The 22,355-nt window shown below is 43.3% G+C and overlaps 1 protein-coding gene across 2 annotated transcripts in view; it reads right to left on the bottom strand.

Annotated features, from left to right (window-relative positions):
* The window catches only part of RFC4 (replication factor C subunit 4), a 44,560-nt gene extending 28,794 nt beyond the window's left edge, over positions 1–15,766 (bottom strand). For both annotated transcript variants that reach the window (XM_038747524.1, XM_038747516.1), the window contains exons 1-5: positions 15,691–15,766; positions 10,401–10,552; positions 9,917–9,995; positions 7,002–7,081; positions 3,502–3,621 (exon numbers count right to left, since the gene is read on the bottom strand). In XM_038747524.1, coding sequence (XP_038603452.1) covers positions 3,502–3,621; positions 7,002–7,081; positions 9,917–9,995; positions 10,401–10,534 — 413 coding nt within the window. In that variant the 5' untranslated portion in view covers positions 10,535–10,552; positions 15,691–15,766. The remainder of the gene's footprint in view (positions 1–3,501; positions 3,622–7,001; positions 7,082–9,916; positions 9,996–10,400; positions 10,553–15,690) is intronic.
* Between the last annotated feature and the right edge of the window lie 6,589 nt (positions 15,767–22,355).

Genomic DNA, 22,355 nt, shown 5'->3' on the forward strand with positions numbered 1-22,355 from the left:
CACTAAGCCACGCTGTGTGACTTGCCCAAGGACACACAGCAGATAAGTGGCGGAGGCAGGATTAGAATCCATGACCTTCTGAGTCCCAGGCCCAGGCTCTAACCAATCAATCAATCGCATTTATTGAGTGCTGACTGTGTGCAGAGCACTGTACTAAGCGCTTGGGAAGTACAAGTCAGCAACATACAGAGACAATCCCTACCCAACAACGGGCTCACAGTCTAAAAGTGGGAGACGCCATGCTGCTTCCCACAAGTGTGAATAGGTTGGACGCAGCTCATGTCCCACTTGGAACTCACAGTCTTAATTCCCATTCGACAGATGTTGTAACTGAGGCACGAAGAAGTGAAGTGACTTGCCCAAGGTGACACAGCAGACATGTGGCAGATGTAGGATTAGAACCCAGGTCCTCTGACTCCTACTAAGCACTTGGGAAAATACAGCAACCAACAGTGATATTCCCTGCCCACAGTGAGCCCCACGTGGGACAACCTGATCACTTTGTATCCCCCACCAGTGCTTAGAACAGTGCTTTGCACATAGTAAGCGCTTAACAAATACCATTATTATTATTATTATTATTAGGCCCATACTTTACTAGGCCATGCTGCTTCTCAGGGGCTCACAATCTGACCTGCAAGTATGAAGATGATAAGTACTTCTGAGTGGTAAAATATCTGGCAGATGCAAATATAAACGTCTAGATTTTGAGCCCACTGTTGGGTAGGGACTGTCTCTATATGTTGCCAACTTGTACTTCCCAAGCGCTTAGTACAGTGCTCTGCACACAGTAAGCGCTCAATACGATTGATTAACTGCAGAAGCCCTCAGAGCTGAGAGCTGCCAATTCAAAATAAGCCACGTTTGCTTAGATTGTCCTTTCCAAGCGCTTAGTCCAGTGCTCTGCACACAGTAAGCGCTCAATAAATACGACTGAATGAATGAATAAATAATGCTCCTAGATTCAAAAACAAAATGCTAAATTACACTGATACAATAATAGGTTCTGAGCTATCAATCAGGATACGGGAAAGAACTGTTGGAGTAGGGATAGCATTTATTGTGTGCTGCCCTGGGGTGGCAAGTCTTCTAGACTGTGAGCTCACTGATGGGTAGGGACCGTCTCTATATGTTGCCAACTGATACTTCCCAAGCGCTTAGTACAGTGCTCTGCACACAGTAAGTGCTCAATAAATATGATTGAATGAATGAATGAATGGTACACTGAACTGAGCACGTGGAAAGTACAAAATAAAGTGAGACATTCCCTCCATACAGAGAAGCAGTGTGGCCTAGTGGAAAGAGTCACAGTGAGCCCCTTCCTTCCTCTCCCCCTCGTCCCCCTCTCCATCCCCCCCATCTTACCTCCTTCCCTTCCCCACAGCACCTGTATATATTTATATATGTTTGTACATATTACTCTATTTATTTATTTATTTTACTTGTACATATCTATTCTATTTATTTTATTTTGTTAGTATGTTTGGTTTTGTTCTCTGTCTCCTCCTTTTAGACTGTGAGCCCACTGTTGGGTAGGGACTATATATGTTGCCAATTTGTACTTCCCAAGCGCTTAGTACAGTGCTCTGCACACAGTAAGCGCTCAATAAATACGATTGATGATGACGATTGATGATGATCTGATGGTATTGATGCCTGTCTACTTGTTTTGTTTTGTTGTCTGTCTCCCCCTTCTAGACTGTGAGCCCGTTGTTGGGTAGGGACCGACTCTATGTTGCCGATTTGTACCTCCCAAGTGCATAGTACAGTGCTCTGCACACAGTAAGCACTCAATAAATACGACTGAATGAATGAATGAATCTGGCACTGATGAGCTCAGGTACAGAAGGCTTGGACCGCTCCACCACCACCAATTACGAGTTCTGAATTTCCGTTTTAGTGACCTGACGAGCCTGGCGGGAAGGCAGCCCTGAGCTGTGCCAACTGCGAGTTGTCTGTCCAAATACTTCAACTCTGAAACACGAATTAATAGGAGACTCATTGTTTTGGTTTTCAAAAAATTGACGGTGGAATCATTTACCGTATGAAGCAATCGCCAACCCGCCTTTGGTCGGAAAAGAGGTACGATTTCTGAATACGAACATATCCGCGCGCTCGTGTGAGAAAACATGACCAAAAGTAGCTTCACAGAATTAGCGCTTAGTACAGTGCTCTGCACATAGCAAGCGCTCAATAAATATGATTGATTGATTGATTGATGACTTGACACCTGTCCACATGTTTTGTTTTGTTGTTTGTCTCCCCCTTCTAGACTGTGAGCCCGTTGCTGGGTAGGGACTGTCTCTATACGTTTCTAACTTGTACTTCCCAAGTGCTTAGTACAGTGCTCTGCACACAGTAAGTGCTCAATAAATACGATTGAATGAATGAATTATACCCGTATATTTTTTTCCTCATGCGACAGGCCGACACCAGTGACACCACTCACACTTCAAGGGGTGAGATGGGCTGAAAAAGATCAACGTGAGACTGCCCAACCTGACGAGATCATGTCCTTGATGTGACGGCCGCTTTCTTAAGGTTATGTTCTTTTTCACAGATTTTGGCTTAAGAATAAAGTTCACCAGATGCGGTCTTCTGGTGCGTCTGACTTGGCTGGATGAAGTAGGCCATTTTTTCGGAGACCCTCTCTCTCATTCCCTTCCCTACTCAAAGCACCCAGTGCATTCTTAAATAGGATTGCTAGATGTCCAAGATGTTGCTGAATAATAATAATGATGATGGTATTTGTTAAGCGCTTCCTATGTGCCAAGCACTGTTCTAAGCGCTGGTTAGTGTGACTTCTGCAGTGACCAATACCCTGAGTAGCACATTGGCAGAAAACTCTGATTTATGTAGCAGGAATTCCACCGTTGGTAAGACATGCACTGGAGTTGTTTTCCAGCGTTGGTTGTTCTTAGCCATCCACATTCATTCATTCAACTGGATTTATTAAGTGCTTACTGTGTGCAAAACACTATAATAATAATAATAATGATGGTATTTAAGCGCTTACTATGAGCAAAGCACTGTTCTAAGCGCTGGGGGGGAATACAAAGTGATCAGGTTGTCCTACGTGGGGCTCACTGTGGGTAGGGAATATCACTGTTTATTGCTGTATTTTCCCAAGTGCTTAGTACAGTGGAAAGAGCCCGGGCTTGGGAGTCAGAGGTCATGGGTTCTAATTCCAGCTCCTCCACTTGTCAGCTGCGTGACTTTGTCCCCATTTTACAGATGAGGAACTGAGGCCCAGAGAAGTGAAGTGAGTTGCCCAAAATAGAGCATAAGCTGGCTTTATAAAGCAATTGGATGCAGTAAGAAGGTAGCACAATATCCTTTGTGTCCTCCTCAGGGCAGAATAGATCTCTGGTTTTAATTCTTATTAAACTGGGATCGGGAGTTGAACAGGATTTAGAGGGAATACCGTCTCATATTTGAAACAGAATCTTGGGTTCTTGAATCCCAACTGTGACATGCTATAGCTACAGCCTGTTTACTTACTCTGAACGGCTTCCTGATACAGTTAGCTGGGCAAAAGTCTTCACTTTTTCTCGAACTACTTGTATTCCACGTTCATCCGATGCATTCAACTCAAGAACTCTTTGGCGGAAAAGTTCTGGCCTGTAATGTATTAAGAATATGTGGTTTTATAAAATATACTTGGCAAAGAAGGGCCTTGAAAATGAGAGAAAATATGCCTACGAGTTTCCACATTTTATTTTAAAAAATCCCAAATTTGAGGGATTTATATACAAAAATTCTTATTTAGTATATAAATCTCAAAATTCACAGACAATTCCCAAGTGACACCTGAGAGTCAGAGTTCACTGGTTAGGAAGTGAACTCATCATCTCCTACCGCTGCACTATCTCTACCCTCACCAACTCTGAAATCCCTCTCTCTGATCATAACCTTCTCACCTGCCTCCTCACCCATACTCCTCTCCCCTGTAAATCTATATTACTACCTCACAGAGACCTCCACTCTCTCAACCCGATCCATCTTTCTGAGCGCCTCGCACCCCACCTCGCCTCCCTTTCCTCTCTACCCAATCTTGATGACCAGATTACTGCTCTCAACTCTACCCTCTCTACTCAACTTGCTCGCTCCCCTTTCCCTTCGCCGCTCTCGTACCACTAACCCACAGCCCTGGATCACTGCCACTGTCCGCCTCCTTCGTTCTTATGCTCGAGCTGCCGAACGCTGCTGGCGAAAGTCTAAACACCATGCCAACCTCGTTCACTTCAAGTTTATCCTTTCCTGCCTTAACTCTGCCCTCTCCCCGCCAGACAAAACTATTTCTCCTCCCTTATTGACACCCATGCCCACCATCCCCATCAGCTCTTCCGTACATTCAACTCCCTTCTCGGGCCCCTTGTTCCTCCCTCTCCTCCTTCCCTCACCCCCAAAGATCTGGCCTACTACTTCATTAATAAAATTAAATCCATCAGGTCTGAGCTCCCCAAAGTCACTCCTCCCCCTTCTCCAACCCCCCGGCTCTCAACGCTCTCCGCTATTCTCCCATCCTTCCCGGCAGTACCTTCAGATGAGATCTCCTCCCTCCTCTCAAGTGCTACTCCGGCCACCTGTGCTTCCGACCCCATTCCCTCTCATCTTATGAAATCTCTCGCTCCGTCCCTCCTCCCCTCTTTAACTTCCATCTTCAACCGCTCACTCTCCACTGGTTCCTTCCCCTCTGCTTTCAAACATACCCCCGTCTCTCCCATCCTAAAAAAACCCTCTCTTGACCCCACCTCATCTTCTAGTTATTGACCTATCTCCTTCCTTTCCAAACTCCTTGAACAAGTCATCTACATGTGCTGCCTCAAATTCCTCATTGCCAACTCTCTCCTCGACCCCCTCCGGTCCCCTACATTCCACGCAAACTGCCCTCTCAAAGGTCACCAATGACCTCCTGCTTGCCAAATCCAACGGCTCCTACTCTATCCTAATCCTCCTCGACCTCTCAGCTGCCTTCGACACTGCGGACCACCCCCTTCTCCTCAACACGCTATCCAACCTTGGCTTCACAGACTCTTTCCTCTCCTGGTTCTCCTCATCTCTCCAACCGTTCATTCTCAGTCTCTTTCGCGGGCTCCTCCTCCCCCTCCCATCCCCTTACTGTAAGGGTTCTTCAAGGGTCAGTTCTTGGTCCCCTTCTGTTCTCTATCTACATTTACTCCCTTGGTGAACTCATTCACTCCCACGGCTTTAACTATCATCTCTACGCTGATTACTCCCAAATCTACATTTCTGCCCCTGCTCTCTCTCCCTCCCTTCAGGCTCGTGTCTCCTCCTGCCTTCAAGACATCTCCATCTGGATGTCTGCCCGCCATCTAAAACTCAACAAGTCCAAGAATGAACTCCTTGTCTTCCCTCCCAAACCCTGCCCTCTCCCTGACTTTCCCATCACTGTTGACGGCACTACCATCCTTCCTGTCTCACAAGCCCGCAACCTTGGTGTCATCCTCAATTCTGCTCTCTTGTTTACCCCTCACATCTAATCTGTCATCAAAACCTGCCGGTCTCACCTCTGCAACATCACCAACATCCGCCCTTTCCTCTCTATCCAAGCCGCTACCCTGCTGATTCAATCTCTCATCCTATCCTGACTGGATTACTGCATCAGCCTCCTCTCTGATCTACCATTCGCCTGTCTCTCCCCGCTTCAGTCTATACTTCACGCCGCTGCCCGGATATCTTTGTGCAGAAACGTTCTGGGCATGTTACTCCCCTCCTCAAAAATCTCCAATGGCTACCGATTAACCTACGCACCAGGCAGAAACTCCTAACCCTGGGCTTCAAGGCTGTCCATCCCCTCGCCCCCTCCTACCTCACCTCCCTTCTCTCCTTCTCCAGCCCAGCCCGCACCCTCCGCTCCTTTACCGCTGATCTCCTCACCGTACCTCGCTCTCGCCTGTCCCGCCGTCGACCCCTGGCCCACGTCCTTCCCCGGGCCTGGAATGGCCTCCCCCCCCCCCATCCACCAAGCTAGCTCTCTTCCTCCCTTCAAAGCCCTACTGAGAGCTCACCTCCTCCAGGAGGCCTTCCCAGACTGAGCCCCCTTCTTCCTCTCCTCCTCCTCCCCATCCTCCCGCCTTACCTCATTCCCCCTCCCACAGCACCTGTATATATGTTTGTACAGTTTTATTACTCTAGTTATTTTACTTGTACATATTTCCTATACTATTTATTTTATTTTGTTTTCTGTCTCCCCCCTCTAGACTGTGAGCCCGCTGTTGGGTAGGGACCGTCTCTATATGTTGCCAACTTGTACTTCCCAAGTGTTTAGTACAGTGCTCTGCACACAGTAAGCGCTCAATAAATACGATTGAATGAGTGAAAGGAAGATTTTTCATATAACTTGGGTTTTTTAGAACATATACAGAATTTGAAGGGCTGTGGGGGAGGAGACTCTTTTGACTAATGTAAACACAATCTCCTTGTTAAGGAATATAGAATCAGTACAGTACAGTACATAGCAAAGTATTAACATTATAAAAGAGAAAACCTCGCATACACTGATTCAGTTGCTCTCCAAGATCCAAAGGAATCTTGAAAAAATGGAAAAACTTCTGCAGAATATCAAAAGCGGTGCAATTAAATGTCTTCTGTTTTCCTTCAAACGTATAACATCAATACCAAAATATCCTTAGGCAATTCAGAAGGCACAACACATTCAGAGATGGGTTTCCGCTTAAAAGCTCTCAACAAGCCTAGATTTTACGAATGAGGTTTAAAAACAAAACCAAAAAAAAAAAAAGCCCAAAAGGGACTGTATGTTTTACTAGAAAAACTCTTGGTTTGCTAAGAAATAATAATAATAATGGCATTTATTAAGCACTTACTATGTGCAAAGCACTGTTCTAAATTTCCAAACAGGCAATTCTAAATATTGATCCTTTCCAGCTTTATACACCAGGAAGAAGAGACCCACCCACCTGGTGTGTGTTTGCCTTTTTGCCCCACTTTAACAAAAATGTGATGAGACTCCAACTTACCCATAAAGTTCCCTGGCTGCTGCCAAAATAGTGGAGGTTTTCCCGGTTCCAGGTGGCCCATAAAACAAGAGATTAGGAAGCTGTGGGGAATTAAGTTTTGGCCATATTTAGTCCAAAGTCCAGGGCAAATGCTACTGCAAACAAATTGGCTGGGCTTGTTCTGTCCAACTCACCCTCGGCAGGGCTCATGCCTAATCTAAATCCAGGCACATTTCCATTATTTAATAAATAATTGCAAAGATTGGATCAGGTATGGACGTACCTGATTACGAATTTAGGCATACACACAGACAGCCAAAAAGAAATAGGCGTATTTGCATTGCAAACTAATTGAAGAAGCGTGGCCTAGTGGACAGCGCGCAGGCCAGGGTTCTAATCCCGCTCCACCCTTTGCTGCTGTGTGACCTTGGGCAAGTCGCTTCACTTCTCTGTGCCTCAGTTTCCTCATCTGTAGAATAGGGATTAAGACTGTGAGGCTCAAGTGGGAAAGGGACTGTGTCCAACCTAATTAGCCTGTATTTATTCCAGGGCTTTGGACAGGGACTGACACATATTAAGCACTTAACAAATACCATGAAATAAAAAAAAATCATAGCTAATTTTTAGAATTGTTGGAAAATGACTGATAATAATAATAATAATGATGATGGTATTTGTTAAGCGCTTACTATGTGCAAAGCACTGTTCTAAGCGCTGGGGGGATACAAGGTGATCAGGTTGTCCCGCGTGGGGCTCACAGTCTTAATCCCCATTTTACAGATGAGGGAACTGAGGCACAGAGAAGTTAAGTGACTTGCCCAAAGTCACACAGCTGACAACTGGCGGAGCCGGGATTTGAACCCATGACCTCTGACTCCAAAGCCCGGGCTCTTTCCACTGAGCCACGCTGCTTCTCATGATGGATCAGATACGGATGTACTTGATTATGAATTTAGGCATATACACAGACTAATAGCCAAAAAGAAATAGGCGTATTTGCATTGTAAAATGGTCTCCAAATCAAGGCTTTTTAAACTTAATCCAACAGTCTGTTATTTAATCAATCAATCATATTTATTGAGCCCTTACTGTGTGCAGAGCTCTGTACTAAGTGCTAGGGAGAGTATTCGTTCAATCGTATTTAGTACAGAGTACTGTACTAAGCACTTGGGAGAGTACACTGTAACAATAAACAGACACATTCCCTGTCCACAACGAGCTTACAGTCTAGAGGGGGAACAGACATTAATATGAATAAATAAATTACAGATATGTACAAAAGTGCTGTGGAAATGAGGGACAGGGTGAGTCAAGAGTGCAAATCCCAGTGCAAGGCTGACGCAGAAGGGAGCGGGAGAAGAGGAAATGAGGGCTTAGTCAGATAAAGTCTCTTGAAGATGGGTCTTCAATAAAGCTATGGAAGTGAGGAGAGTTATCCTCCGTCAAATACGAAGGGGGAAGAAGTTCCAGGACAGAGGAGGATGTGGGCAAGAAAGATGAAATCAAGGTATTGTAAATTGGCAGTAGAAGAGTTAAGTGTACAGGCTGGATTATAGTAGAAAATCAGGGAGATAATGAGGGAGCTAGGTGATTGAGTGCTTTAAATCAATCGTATTTATTGAGCGCTTACTGTGTGCAGAGCACTGTACTTAGCGCTTTAAAGCCTATGATGAGGAGTTTTAATCACCTGTGAACAGAAATAAGAGTAGCCAGGTATCATATCATGTGACTTTTTTTGTTGTTGCATCGGTTGAAGGAGCATCATATGCCTGACCAAGCAACAATAAAAAAAAAAAATTGAATCTTTTGAATAGAGATTGTGCGGCTGATTTCTGAGGGGCTTTGAAGATGGGAGAACTTTGCCTAGCATAATTGAAGGGTTAGGGAGTTTCAGGCTGGATGAATAACGCGAATTAGTAGTGGGAGAAGAGAGCCACTATGTAAGTTAGTAGTTGAACCGATGGTTAAGAGTTTCTGCTTGATGGAGGGAATTGGATAGTTGCAGGAGGTTTCTAAAGAGTGGAGAAGGACTTAGATCAGGGCTCTACACACAGTAAGAGTGCTCAGTAAATATCGCTGATTGGAGAGACCTTGGCTAAGCAACAGTATATATGGAAGCAGGGAGACCAGTGAGGAAGCTGAAACAGGTGACAGTTGGGTGAAAAGGACTCAATGTCTAATGATCACCAGGGTAATACGCACTATTTCTCAGTGTAACACCTGCTACAGAGCCAATAATAGGTCATCAAAGGGATGGAAATATTGAAGATGCTCAAGAACATTCCTATTTACTGATTCTATTTTTCACACTAAACACCTGGGCATTCTGTGGTAACCTGCAAAATATACATCAGAGAGGCTTTAAGTGTAGCCCTATACATTTTTTTTGAAACTCAGATTATTTTTTTAAATCAAGGTAGGTGAAAGGATGAAATATTTTGAACAATATGTACTTCACAATTGTGCCAGCAAGGAATTCCACCTTTATGTCGCAAGAAAAAATCATTCTAACACACGCTGAAATAGTCTCAAAACTTTTGATGGACAGATGAGAGCCAGGAGGGATTCTGCTTCCGAGCCAGGATTAAAGGGGAAAACAGGGGGGAGAGAGCGGGACGCATGGAGAATGTTCTCTCTACCTCTTACATGCTCCCTCATTTCCCGCACGCTCGTGTACCTGGAAAAAGTATTTCTAACATTTAGTGGTAGGTATGGAAAGCCAGGCGCATGCCACGGTGCCTAATTCTCACTAATTGTAGGATAATTTCTTCTAGACTGTGAGCCCACTGTTGGGTAGGGACTGTCTCTATAAGTTGCCAACTTGTACTTCCCAAGCGCTTAGTACAGTGCTCTGCACACAGTAAGTGCTCAATAAATACGATTGATTGATAATTTAGGCCTCGAACTAATGATTTAGGTATCAGGCAGGTACTCACATCAGCTCCTTCCAGGGACTTTTTGAGTACCGCAACCACTTCCTCCTGGAAAGCAACTTCATCTACGCATTTTGGACGGCTGAAAAAGAAAAAAAAACACCCCACGACATCTGTTTTACTGAATATTTCTCAGTGTAGTTTCTGCTACTGAAAATCCATGTTCGGTCAACAAAACCCAAAACAAATGGTGGTTTTAAACGTGGTCAAGTCAGCTGTTGTGAACGTGGCATGTTGTACTTCCCAAGCGCTTAGTACAGTGCTCTGCACACAGTAAGCGCTCGATAAATACGATTGAATGAATGAATGCTCTAACACCTGCTGGTTTCGGTGGTTCTATAAACGTTACAATCTTTTAAACTCCCGAACGGCCAGTGGCTTCTACAACACAACGAAACGCTTCCAATTTAAAATAAAACCGCATGGTCAGAGGTCAGACGGGTGAACCGTGTCCCCCATTTTGAAATCCAAGCGAATTCGATCTTACTATTTCTCCACCCAGGGAACAGGCTTGACTCTCTTGTTTTCTCCGCTGCTTCCTGCGGCAGCAGCCGATCCCCGCTCCTTGGTCTGCGGTGGTTTGGTGCTGATGATGGAAGGGCCCTTCAGAAATGCCTGCATGGTTATTCCTTTCTTCACCTGGAATCAGACATAAAACAGTAAGCGCTCAATAAATACGATTGAATGAATGAATGAACAAATAACATCATTATCCCTGCCCCATCCCCCCCCGCCTTACCTCCTTCCCCTCCCCACAGCACCTGTATATATGTATATATGTTTGTACATATTTATTACTCTATTTCTTTATTTTACTTGTACATATTTATTCTACTTATTTTATTTTGGTAATATGTTTTGTTGTCTGTCTCCCCTTTCTAGACTGTGAGCCCACTGTTGGGTAGGGACCGTCTCTATATGTTGCCAACTTGTCCTTCCCAAGCGCTTAGTACAGTGCTCTGCACACAGTAAGCGCTCAATACAATTGAATGAATGAATGAACAAATACCATCATTATCCCCTCCCCATCCCCCCCGGCTTTACCTCCTTCCCCTCCCCACAGCACCTGTAAATATGTTTGTACAGATTACTCTATTTAATTTTACTTATACATATTTATTCTACTTATTTTATTTCGTTAATATGTTTTGTTTTGTTGTCTGTCTCCCCCTTCTCGACTGTGAGCCCGCTGTTGGGTAGGGACCGTCTCTAGGTGTTGCCAACTTGTACTTCCCAAGCGCTTAGTCCAGTGCTCTGCACACAGTAAGTGCTCAATAAATACAACTGAATGAATGAATGAACAAATGCCATCATTATCCCCTTGCCATCCCTCCGCCTTACCTCCTTCCCCTCCCCACAGCACCTGTATATATGTTTGTACAGATTTATTACTCTATTTATTTATTTTACTTGTACATATTTACTCTACTTATTTTATTTTGTTAATCTGTTTTGTTGTCTGTCTCCCCCTTCTAGACTGTGAGCCCGCGGTTGGGGAGGGACCGTCTCTATATGTTGCCAACTTGTACTTCCCAAGCGCTTAGTCCAGTGCTCTGCACACAGTAAGTGCTCAATAAATACAATTGAATGAATGAATGAACAAATACCATCATTATCCCCTCGCCATCCCTCCTTCCCCTCCCCACAGCACCTGTATATGTTTGTACATATTTATTACTCTATTTATTTTACTTATTTTATTTCTTCACCTGGAATCAGACATAAAACAGTAAGTGCTCAATAAATACGATTGAATGAATGAACAAACAAATAACATCATTATCCCCTCGCCATCCCCTCCGCCTTACCTCCATCCCCTTCCCCCAGCACCTGTATATATGTATATATGTTTGTACATATTTATTACTCTATTTATTTTACTTGTACATATTTATTCTACTTATTTTATTTTGTTAATATGTTTTGTTTCATTGTCTGTCTCCCCCTTCTAGACTGTTAGCCCGCTGTTGGGTAGGGACCGTCTCTAGGTGTTGCCAACTTGGACTTCCCAAGCACTTAGTCCAGTGCTCTGCACACAGTAAGTGCTCAATAAATACAATTGAATGAATGAATGAACAAATACCATCATTATCCCCTCGCCAGCTCCCGGCCTTACCTCCTTCCCCTCCCCACAGCACCTGTATATATGTATATATGTTTGTACACACTTATTACTCTATTTATTTATTTTACTTATTTTATTTCTTTCTTCACCTGGAATCAGACATAAAACAGTAAGCGCTCAATAAATACAATTGAATGAACAAATAACATTATCCCCGCCCCATCCCCCGCCGCCTTACCTCCTTCCCCTCCCCACAGCACCTGTATATATGTATATATGTTTGTACATATTTATTACTCTATTTATTTTACTTGTACATATTTATTGGGCCCACTGTTGGGTAAGGACTGTATATGTTGCCAACTTGTACTTCCCAAGCGCTTAGTACAATGCTCTGCACACAGTAAGCGCTCAATAAATATGATTGATCGATTATTCTACTTATTTTATTTTAATATGTTTTGTTTTGTTGTCTGTCTCCCCCTTCTAGACTGTGAGCCCACTGTTGGGTAGGGACTGTCTCTATATGTTGCCGACTTGTACTTCCCAAGCGCTTAGTACAGTGACCTGCACACAGTAAGCGCTCAATAAATATGATTGAATGAATGAATGAACAAATACCATCATCCCCTCCCCATCTCCCCCGCCTTACCTCCTTCCCCTCCCCACAGCACCTGTATATATGTTTGTACATATTTATTACTCTATTTATTTATTTTACTTGTTCATATTTATTCTACTTATTTTATTTTGTTAATCTGTTTTGTTTTGTTCTCTGTCTCCCCCTTCTAGACTGTGAGCCCGCTGTTGGGTAGGGACTGTCTCTAGATGTTGCCAACTTGTACTTCCCAAGTGCTTAGTACAGTGCTCTGCACACAGTAAGTGCTCAATAAATACAATTGAATGAATGAATGAACAAATACCATCATTATCCCCTCACCATCCCCACCGCCTTACCTCCTTCCCCTCCCCACAGCACCTGCATATATGTTTGTACAGACTTATTACTCTATTTAATTTTACTTGTACACATTTATTCTACTTATTTTATTTTGTTAATCTGTTTTGTTTTGTTGTCTGTCTCCCCCTTCTAGAATGTGAGCCCGCTGTTGGGGAGGGACCGTCTCTATATGTTGCCGACTTGGACTTCCCAAGCGCTTAGTACAGTGCCCTGCGCACAGTAAGCGCTCAATAAATACAATTGAATGAATGAATGAACAAATACCATCATTATCCCCTCGCCATCCCCCCGCCTTACCTCCTTCCCCTCCCCACAGCACCTGTATATATGTATATATGTTTGTACAGATTTATCACTCTATTTATTTTACTTATTTTATTTCTTTCTCCACCTGGAATCAGACATAAAACAGTAAGCACTCAATAAATACGACTGAATGAATGAACAAATAACATCATTATCCCCTCCCCATCCCCCCCGCCTTACCTCCTTCCCCTCCCCACAGCACCTGTATGTACGTATGTATGTTTGTATGCATTTATGGATGTAAATATGGATATTTATGCATTTATGGATAGTATGTTTGGTTTTGTTCTCTGTCTCCCCCTTTTAGACTGTGAGCCCACTGTTGGGTAGGGACTGTCTCTATGTGTTGCCAATTTGTACTTCCCAAGTGCTTAGTACAGTGCTCTGCACATAGTAAGCGCTCAATAAATACGATTGATGATGATGATGATGATTTATTACTCTATTTATTTTACTTGTACATATTTATTCTACTTATTTTATTCTGTTAATATGTTTTGTTTCGTTGTCTGTCTCCCCCTTCTAGACTGTGAGCCCGCTGTTGGGTAGGGACCGTCTCTATACGTTGCCAACTTGTACTTCCCAAGCGCTTAGTCCACTGCTCTGCACACAGTAAGTGCTCAATAAATACCACTGAATGAATGAACAAATACCATCACTATCCCCTCGCCAACCCCCTCCCCCTCCCCACAGCACCTGTATATATGTATGTACATATTTATTACTCTATTTTACTTATTTTATTTCTTTCTTCACCTGGAATCAGACATAAAACAGTAAGCGCTCAATAAATATGACTGAATGAATGAATAAGTGAACAAAAGCCTACTTTGGTAATAATGGAGGGGGCGGGGGACGGTAAATGCAACTACCCATGCATCAATCAATCAATCAATCGTATTTATTGAGCGCTTACTATGTGCAGAGCACTGTACTAAGCGCTTGGGAAGTACAAATTGGCAAAACATAGAGACGGACCCTACCCAACAGTGGGCTCACAGTCTAAAAGGGGGAGACAGAGAACAGAACCAAACATACCAACAAAATAAAATAAATAGGATAGAAATGTACAAGTAAAATAAATAAATAAATAAATAAATAGAGTAATAAATATGTATAAATATGCATCTCTTCCACTCATGACCCCCTCGGCTTCCCGGGGAAAAAACAAAAAGTCAATCTGGGCAGACTTGAGTGGCTTAGTTTAGGAAGCAGGGGAGTCCAGTGAGAAGGGTATATTGTATATACTCTACTCTTCCAAGTGCTTAGTAATCAATCAATCAATCAATCGTATTTATTGAGCGCTTACTGTGTGCAGAGCACTGTACTAAGTGCTTGGGAAGTACAAGTTGGCAACATATAGAGACGGTGGGTGAAGCAGCGTGGCTCAGTGGAAAGAGCCCGGGCTTTGGAGTCAGTGGTCGTGGGTTCAAATCCCGGCTCCTCCGATTGTCAGCTGTGTGACCTTGGGCAAGTCACTTCGCTGGGCCTCAGGTACCTCATCTGGAAAATGGGGATTGACTGTGAGCTCCCAATGGGGACAACCTGATCACCTTGTATCCCCCCAGAGCTTAGAACAGTGCTTTGCACACAGTAAGCTCTTAATAAATGCCATTATTATTATTATTATTATTATTATTACAGTTCTTTGCACACAATAAGCGCTCAATAAATGATTACATGAATGAACGGCTCTGGGGTCTCCAACGCGGTGGGATTCCAGTCCCAGGTTTGCCAGGTACTTTGAACAGGTCACTTTGTCACTCATTCATTCATTGAATCGTATTTATTGAGCGCTTACTGTGTGCAGAGCACTGTACTAAGCGCTTGGGAAGTACAAGTTGGCAACATACAGAGACAGTCCCTACCCAACAGTGGGCTCACAGTCTAGAAGGGGGAGACAGAGAACAAAACAAAACATATTAACAAAATAAAATAAATAGATTAAATATGTACAAGTAAAATAAATAAATAACAAAATAAAATAAATGGAATAAATATGCACAAGTAAAATAAATAAATAACAAAATAAAATAAATACAATAAATATGTACAAGTAAAATAAATAAATAACAAAATAAAATAAATGGGATAAATATGCACAAGTAAAATAAATAAATAACAAAATAAAATAAATACAATAAATATGTACAAGTAAAATAAATAAATAACAAAATAAAATAAATGGGATAAATATGCACAAGTAAAATAAATAAATAACAAAAGAAAATAAATACAATAAATATGTACAAGTAAAATAAATAAATAACAAAATAAAATAAATAGAATAAATATGTACAAGTGAAAGAGTAATAAATACGTACAAATATATATACAAGTACAGTCTGGGAAGGCCTCCTGGAGGAGGTGAGAGGTGGGAATTCCGCACTTCCCGGGAGAGAAGGAAAAGACAATCCAAGGATGGGGAAGAGGCCCAGCACTTACATTCAGCGCCACATTTCCCGCCACCGCGCCTGGAATCCCATGACGTCATTTCCGCCTCAGGGATGATCCACTTCACCACGGAGGGGGAGCCCAGACCTCTTTCCGATTTCTATTTTCATTAAATCAGGGAACTAGTTCGGATATAAGACATATAACCTTTACATTATTAGAATTATATCCCTTTCACTGGGGTTTCATAGATGGTACGGATAGTATTCCGGCTTTTCCGACGCGTTACCCCGTGTCGCCTCCCCCTCCTTGGCACTTGGTAGGGTCCGCCCTTCTCAAATATGGATGCCGCGGTCGGGACGACGACGCGCGTTCTCGGCTGCCCTTCTGTGGCCGGCGTCAGAGGGGCGGTTTGCGCATGCTCCGGACGCGCACGCCCCCTCCTGGTGCTGCGAAGGTCGCGCAGCCGGGCGGGCTGATGGCCTGCAAGAATAATAATAGTAATGGCTTTTATTAAGCGCTTACTACGTGCAGAGCACTGTTCTAAGCGCTGGGGAGGTTGCAAAGTGATCAGGTTGTCCCACGGGGGGCTCACAGCCTTCATCCCCATTTTACAGATGAGGGAACTGAGGCACAGAGAATAATAATAATAATAATGGCATTTATTAAGCACTTACTATGTGCAAAGCACTGTTCTAAGCGCTGGGGAGGTTGCAAGGTGATCAGGTTGTCCCACGGGGGGCTCACAGTCTTCATCCCCGTTTTACAGATGAGGGAACTGAGGAACAGAGAATAATAATAATTATAATGATGGCATTTATTAAGCACTTATTATGTGCAAAGCACTGTTCTAAGCGCTGGGGAGGTTACAAGGTGATCAGATTGTCCCACGGGGGGCTCACAGTCTTCATCCCCATTTTACAGATGAGGGAACTGAGGCACAGAGAATAATATAATAATAATGGCATTTATTAAGCGCTTACTATGTTCAAAGCACTGTTCTAAGCGCTGGGGAGGTTACAAGGTGATCAGGTTGTCCCACGTGGGGCTCACAGTCTTCATCCCCATTTTACAGATGAGGGAACTGAGGCACAGAGAATAATAATAATAATAATACTGGCATTTATTAAGTGCTTACTATGTGCAAAGCACTGTTCTAAGCACTGAGGAGGTTACAAGGCGATCAGGTTGTCCCACGGGTGGGGGGTTTTAGGCTGGGGAGAAACGGGCCTTTACATGCCTGTACCCCTTTAAAAACTGACTCTTACTATTTAGAGGAACTAGATCCATTTTATTTTGGTGTGTTTGAGTGATTTGGTCCAGGCTTAGGCTGAGCTTTAAAGTTTCTCCCAGGTCCCATCTGCTACTTACTAATCTGCTGTTTGACCTTGGGCTCTGAAGTAATAATAATAGTAATAATGGCATTTATTAAGCGCTTACTATGTGCAAAGCACTGTTCTAAGCACTGGGGAGGTTACAAAGTAATCAGGTTGTTCATTCATTCAATGAGCCCCCTCCTTGCTCTCCCCCTCCTCCCCCACCCCTCCCCACAGCACCTGTATATATGTATATTTGTTTGTACGTATTTATTACTCCATTTATTTTATTTGTACATATTTATTCTATTTATTTAATTTTTTTAATATGTTTTGTTTTGTTCTCTGTCTCCCCCTTCTAGACTGTGAGCCCACTGTTGTGTAGGGACCGTCTCTATATGTTACCAACTTGTACTTCCCAAGCGCTTAGTACAGTGCTCTGCACACAGTAAGCGCTCAATAAATACGATTGAATGAATGAATGAATGGTTGGCCTATAGTAAGTGCTTAACAAATGCCACTATTGTTATTATTACTATTATTGTAATTATTATTATTGTTGTTATTCTTACAACATACAGGGTAAAACACATGCTGAGGCAGAGGGGACAGGACAGTGGAAAGAGCCCGGGCTTTGGAGTCAGAGGTCACGGGTTCAAATCCCGGCTCCGCCAATTATCAGCTGTGTGACTTTGGGCAAGTCACTTAACATCTCTGTGCCTCAGTTCCCTCATCTGTAAAATGGGGGTTAAGACTGTGAGCCCCCCGTGGGACAACCTGATCATCTTGTATCCTCCCTAGCGCTTAGAACAGTGCTTTGCACATAGTAAGCGCTTAATAAATGCCCTTATTATTATTATTATTCCCAGTGGATCAAATAGCAGCATGGCTCGGTGGAAATAGCCCGCCCAGGCTTTGGAGTCAGAGGTCAGGGGTTCAAATCCTGGCCCCGCCATTTGTCAGCTGTGTGACTTTGGGTAAGTCACTTCACTTCTCTGGGCCTTAGTTCCCTCATCTGTAAAATGGGAATTAAGACTGTGAGCCCCCCGTGGGACAACCTGATCACCTTGTAACCTCCCCAATCAATCAATCAATCAATCGTATTTATTGAGCGCTTACTGTGTGCAGAGCACTGTACTAAACGCTTGGGAAGTACAAGTTGGCAACATATAGAGACGGTCCCTACCCAACAGTGGGCTCACAGTCTAAAAGGGGGAGACAGAGAACAAAACCAAACGTACTAACAAAATAAAATAAATAGAATAGATATGTACAAGTAAAATAAATAAATAGAGTAATAAATATGTATAAACATATATACATATATACAGGTTCTGTGGGGAAGGGAAGGAGGTAAGATGGGGGATGGAGAAGCACTTAGAACAGTGCTTTGCACATAATAAGTGCTTAATAAATGCCATGATTATTATTATCAAGTGGCAAATAGCATTAATTGTTTGGGGAGAAAAGTGAGTTTAAGACTACTGTGACAACACAGACCTGCAAATGGTTTCTATAGCAACAAGAGTGCCGATTCAGAAAAGAAGCTGAGTGAGAGGCACTAAGCCTAAATTACATCACTCAACAAGGAATGGAAGAGTATTATTTGATCCGGACAGTATAAAATAAATCTTTTCCCCTGCTATCTTGGTCAGTACATCTGCTATTAAATTTGATGAAATCCAGGTCCTTTGGTTGGCAGCCAGAATGATCTCTAGGCCCTACTGAGAGCTCACCTCCTCCAGGAGGCCTTCCCAGACTGAGCCCCTTCCTTCCTCTCCCCCTCATCCCCCTCTCCATCCCCCCCATCTTACCTCCTTCCCTTCCCCACAGCACCTGTATATGTGTATATATGTTTGTACATATTTATTACTCTATTTATTTATTTTACTTGTACATATCTATTCTATTTATTTTATTTTGTTAGTATGTTTGGTTTTGTTCTCTGTCTCCCCCTTTTAGACTGTGAGCCCGCTGTTGGGTAGGGACTGTCTCTATATGTTGCCAATTTGTACTTCCCAAGCGCTTAGTCCAGTGCTCTGCACATAGTAAGCACTCAATAAATACGATTGATTGATTGATTGATTGATTGATTGAAGAGAAGTTAATCCCTCTGAAGGGGCAAAAACAGTACCCGGGAGGCCGACTGTCGAAGCCCAGCTCTCCCTCAATTTCCAATAATGAACATAAATTCACTGACATGCCGTGGCTGCCTGAATGAATGTCAAATGCAATTTGTTCTCCATTTGCAACATAAAATTACACCACCTGTAATTTGCTAATGGCGCCTAATCCTTAACAAAACACTATGCAGAAATACTCGAAAGATTCCTGAAATTCCTGAAGAACCACTGATCCAAAATGGAAATCTTGGAGAATGTTTTCGTTGATCCCCTCAATTTTATGCTTCTCTGTTTGTCATCCTTTTGCTAAATATATGCCCACTGTTGGGTAGGGACTGTCCCTATATGTTGCCAACTTGTACTTCCCAAGCGCTTAGTACAGTGCTCTGCACACAGTAAGCGCTCAATAAATGCGATTGATTGATTGATTGATTATGCGGCAGTAGGATTTGAATTTTCAAAGCATCGTCTCTCTGTTCCCAACTGGAAGGATCACCCTATTTATGATCCAGCTGTTTAAAGAGGTTATGAATTTAGAAAGGGATTCTGAAGAAGTAGAATCATAATAAGCCGAGACCATAATGCAATCAAAGGATTTTTGTGTTTGCCGGAGTGTGTGTTTTTGTGTGTCTGTGCCTTATGTGCATGTTTACATTTGAATGTTATTTTTGAGTTTTGTGCTATCTGTATGCTGTGATTTGTGAAGGCTAGAACAGCGTGGCTCAGTGGAAAGAGCACTGGCTTGGGAGTCAGAGGTCATGGGTTCTAATCCCGGCTCCGCCACAAGTCTTCTGTGTGACCTTGGGCAAGTCACTTAACTTCTCTGAGCCTCAGTGACCTCATCTGGAAAATGGGGATTAAGATTGTGAGCCCTACGTGGGACAACCTGATCACCTTGTAACCTCCCCAGCACTTAGAACAGTGCTTTGCACATAGTAAGCGCTTAACAAATGCCATTATTATTATTATTATTATGGGTTCTAATCCTGGCTCTGCCACAAGTCTGCTGTGTGACCTCGAGCAAGTCACTTCACTTCTCTGTGCCTCAGTTACCTCATCTGTAAAATGGGGATTATGACTGTGAGCCCCACGTGGGGCAACCTGATTACCTTGTTTCTACCTCAGCGCTTAGAACAGTGCTTGGCACATAGTAAGCGCTTAACAAAATACCATTATTATTAGTTATTATCATTATTATCATTATTAGTTATTAGCATTATTATGTACATGTGCTAGCCTGTGTGTTACTGTGATAATCTAGACTGTAAATTCTTCGTAGACAGGGAGTGTCTTTATTGTTATATTGTATTCATTCATTCAATCGTATTTATTGAGCGCTTACTGTGTGCAAAGCACTGTACTAAGCACTTGGGAGAATATAACAACAACACACAGTACAATATTCATTCATTCATGCAATCAATCATATTTATTGAGTGCTTACTGTGTGCAGAGCACTGGACAAAGCGCTTGGGAAGTACCAGCGTGGCTCAGTGGAAAGAGCACGGGCTTTGGAGTCAGAGGTCATGGGTTCAAATCCCAGCTCCGCTACTTGTCAGCTGTGTGACTTTGGGCAAGTCACTTCACTTCTCTGGGCCTCAGTTCCCTCATCTGTAAAATGGGGATGAAGACTGTGAGCCCCTCGTGGGACAACCTGATTACCTTGTATCTACCCCAGCGCTTAGAACAGTGCTTGGCACGTAGTAAGCACTGAACAAATACCAACATGAATTACAAGTTGGCCACATATAGAGATGGTCCCTACCCAATAGCGGGCTTACAGTCCACTACAACAATAAACAGACACATTCCCTGCCCCCAACGAGCTTATAGAGGGGGCAGGAGGGAAAAACATCAATGCAAATAAATAAATTACAGTTATAGATAAAAGTGTTGGAGGGCTGGGGGAATGGGAACAAAGGGAGCAAGTCAGGGCAAGAAGGGAGTGGGAGAAGAGGAAATGGGGGCTTCGTTTGGGAAGGCCACTTGGAGGAGATGTGTCTTCAGTAAGACTTTGAAGCAGGGGAGAGTAATTCCTTGTCAGATTTCAGGAGGGAGGGCATTCCCGGCCAGAGGCAGGACTTGGGCTAGGGTTTGGCAATGAGAAAGGGGGAGATAGAGGCCTAGTGAGAAGTTTAGAGAGCAAAATGTGCGGGCTGGATTGTAGTAGGAGAGTAGTGAGGAGGGCAAGGTGATGGAGTGCTTTATATGATCACTATTATTACTATTATTAATAATAATCATCTTTATTGAGTGCTTGCTGTGTGCAAAGCACTGTATTAAGCACTTGTAAGCACTTAGGACAGTGCTCTGCACACAGTAAGCACTCAATAAATACGATTGATTGATTGAGTACACTATAACATCAAACACATTCCTTAACCACAACAAGCTTAAAGTCTCGAGGGGAAGGCAGACATTAATATAAATGAATAAATAGATAATGAATAAATAAATAAATTACAGACATATGCATAAGGGTTGGGCTGGAAGGGGGAATCACTTATGTGCATATCTGTAATTTATCTGTAATGTATATTAATAAGGGTTGTGGGGCTGGACCGTTTATGTTGCCGACTTGTACTTCCCAAGGGCTTAGTCCAGTGCTCCGCACACAGTAAGTGCTCAATAAATGCGATTGAATTCATTCATTCATTCGATCGTATTTATTGAGCGCTTACTGTGTGCGGAGCACTGGACTAAGCGCTTGGGAAGTACAAGTTGGCAACATAGAGAGACGGTCCCTACCCAACAGTGGGCTCACAGTCTAGAATGAATATGTGCCATGGGGAGGGGAGGGAGGATGAATGAAGGAGCAAGTATGAGTGGGGCAGGAAGGGGTGGGAAAAGAGGAGAGGAGAGCGTGGTCAGGGAAGACTTCCTGGAGGAGACGTGCCTTCAACTGAAGTGGGGGAGAGCAATTATCCGTCTGATATGAGGAGGGAGGGCGTTCCAGGCCAGAGGTTGGATATGGTGAGAGGTCGGTGGCGAGATAGATGAGATGGAGGCCCAGTGAGAAGGTTTGCACTAGAGGAGTGTAGGGTGCTGGCTGCGTTGGAGAAGGAGAGAAGTGAGGTGAGGTAGGAGGGCGCAAGGTGCTTAAGTGCTTTATAGCCAATGTTGGGTAGGGACTGTCTCTACATGTTGCCAATTTGTACTTCCCAAGCGCTTAGTACAGTGCTCTGCACATAGTAAGCGCTCAATAAATACGATTGATGATGATGATGATGGTGAGGAATTTTTGTCTGATATGGAGTTGGATGGGTGCTGTCTGCCA

Source organism: Tachyglossus aculeatus, chromosome 1 (assembly GCF_015852505.1).
Source record: "Tachyglossus aculeatus isolate mTacAcu1 chromosome 1, mTacAcu1.pri, whole genome shotgun sequence".
Taxonomy (NCBI): domain Eukaryota; kingdom Metazoa; phylum Chordata; class Mammalia; order Monotremata; family Tachyglossidae; genus Tachyglossus; species Tachyglossus aculeatus.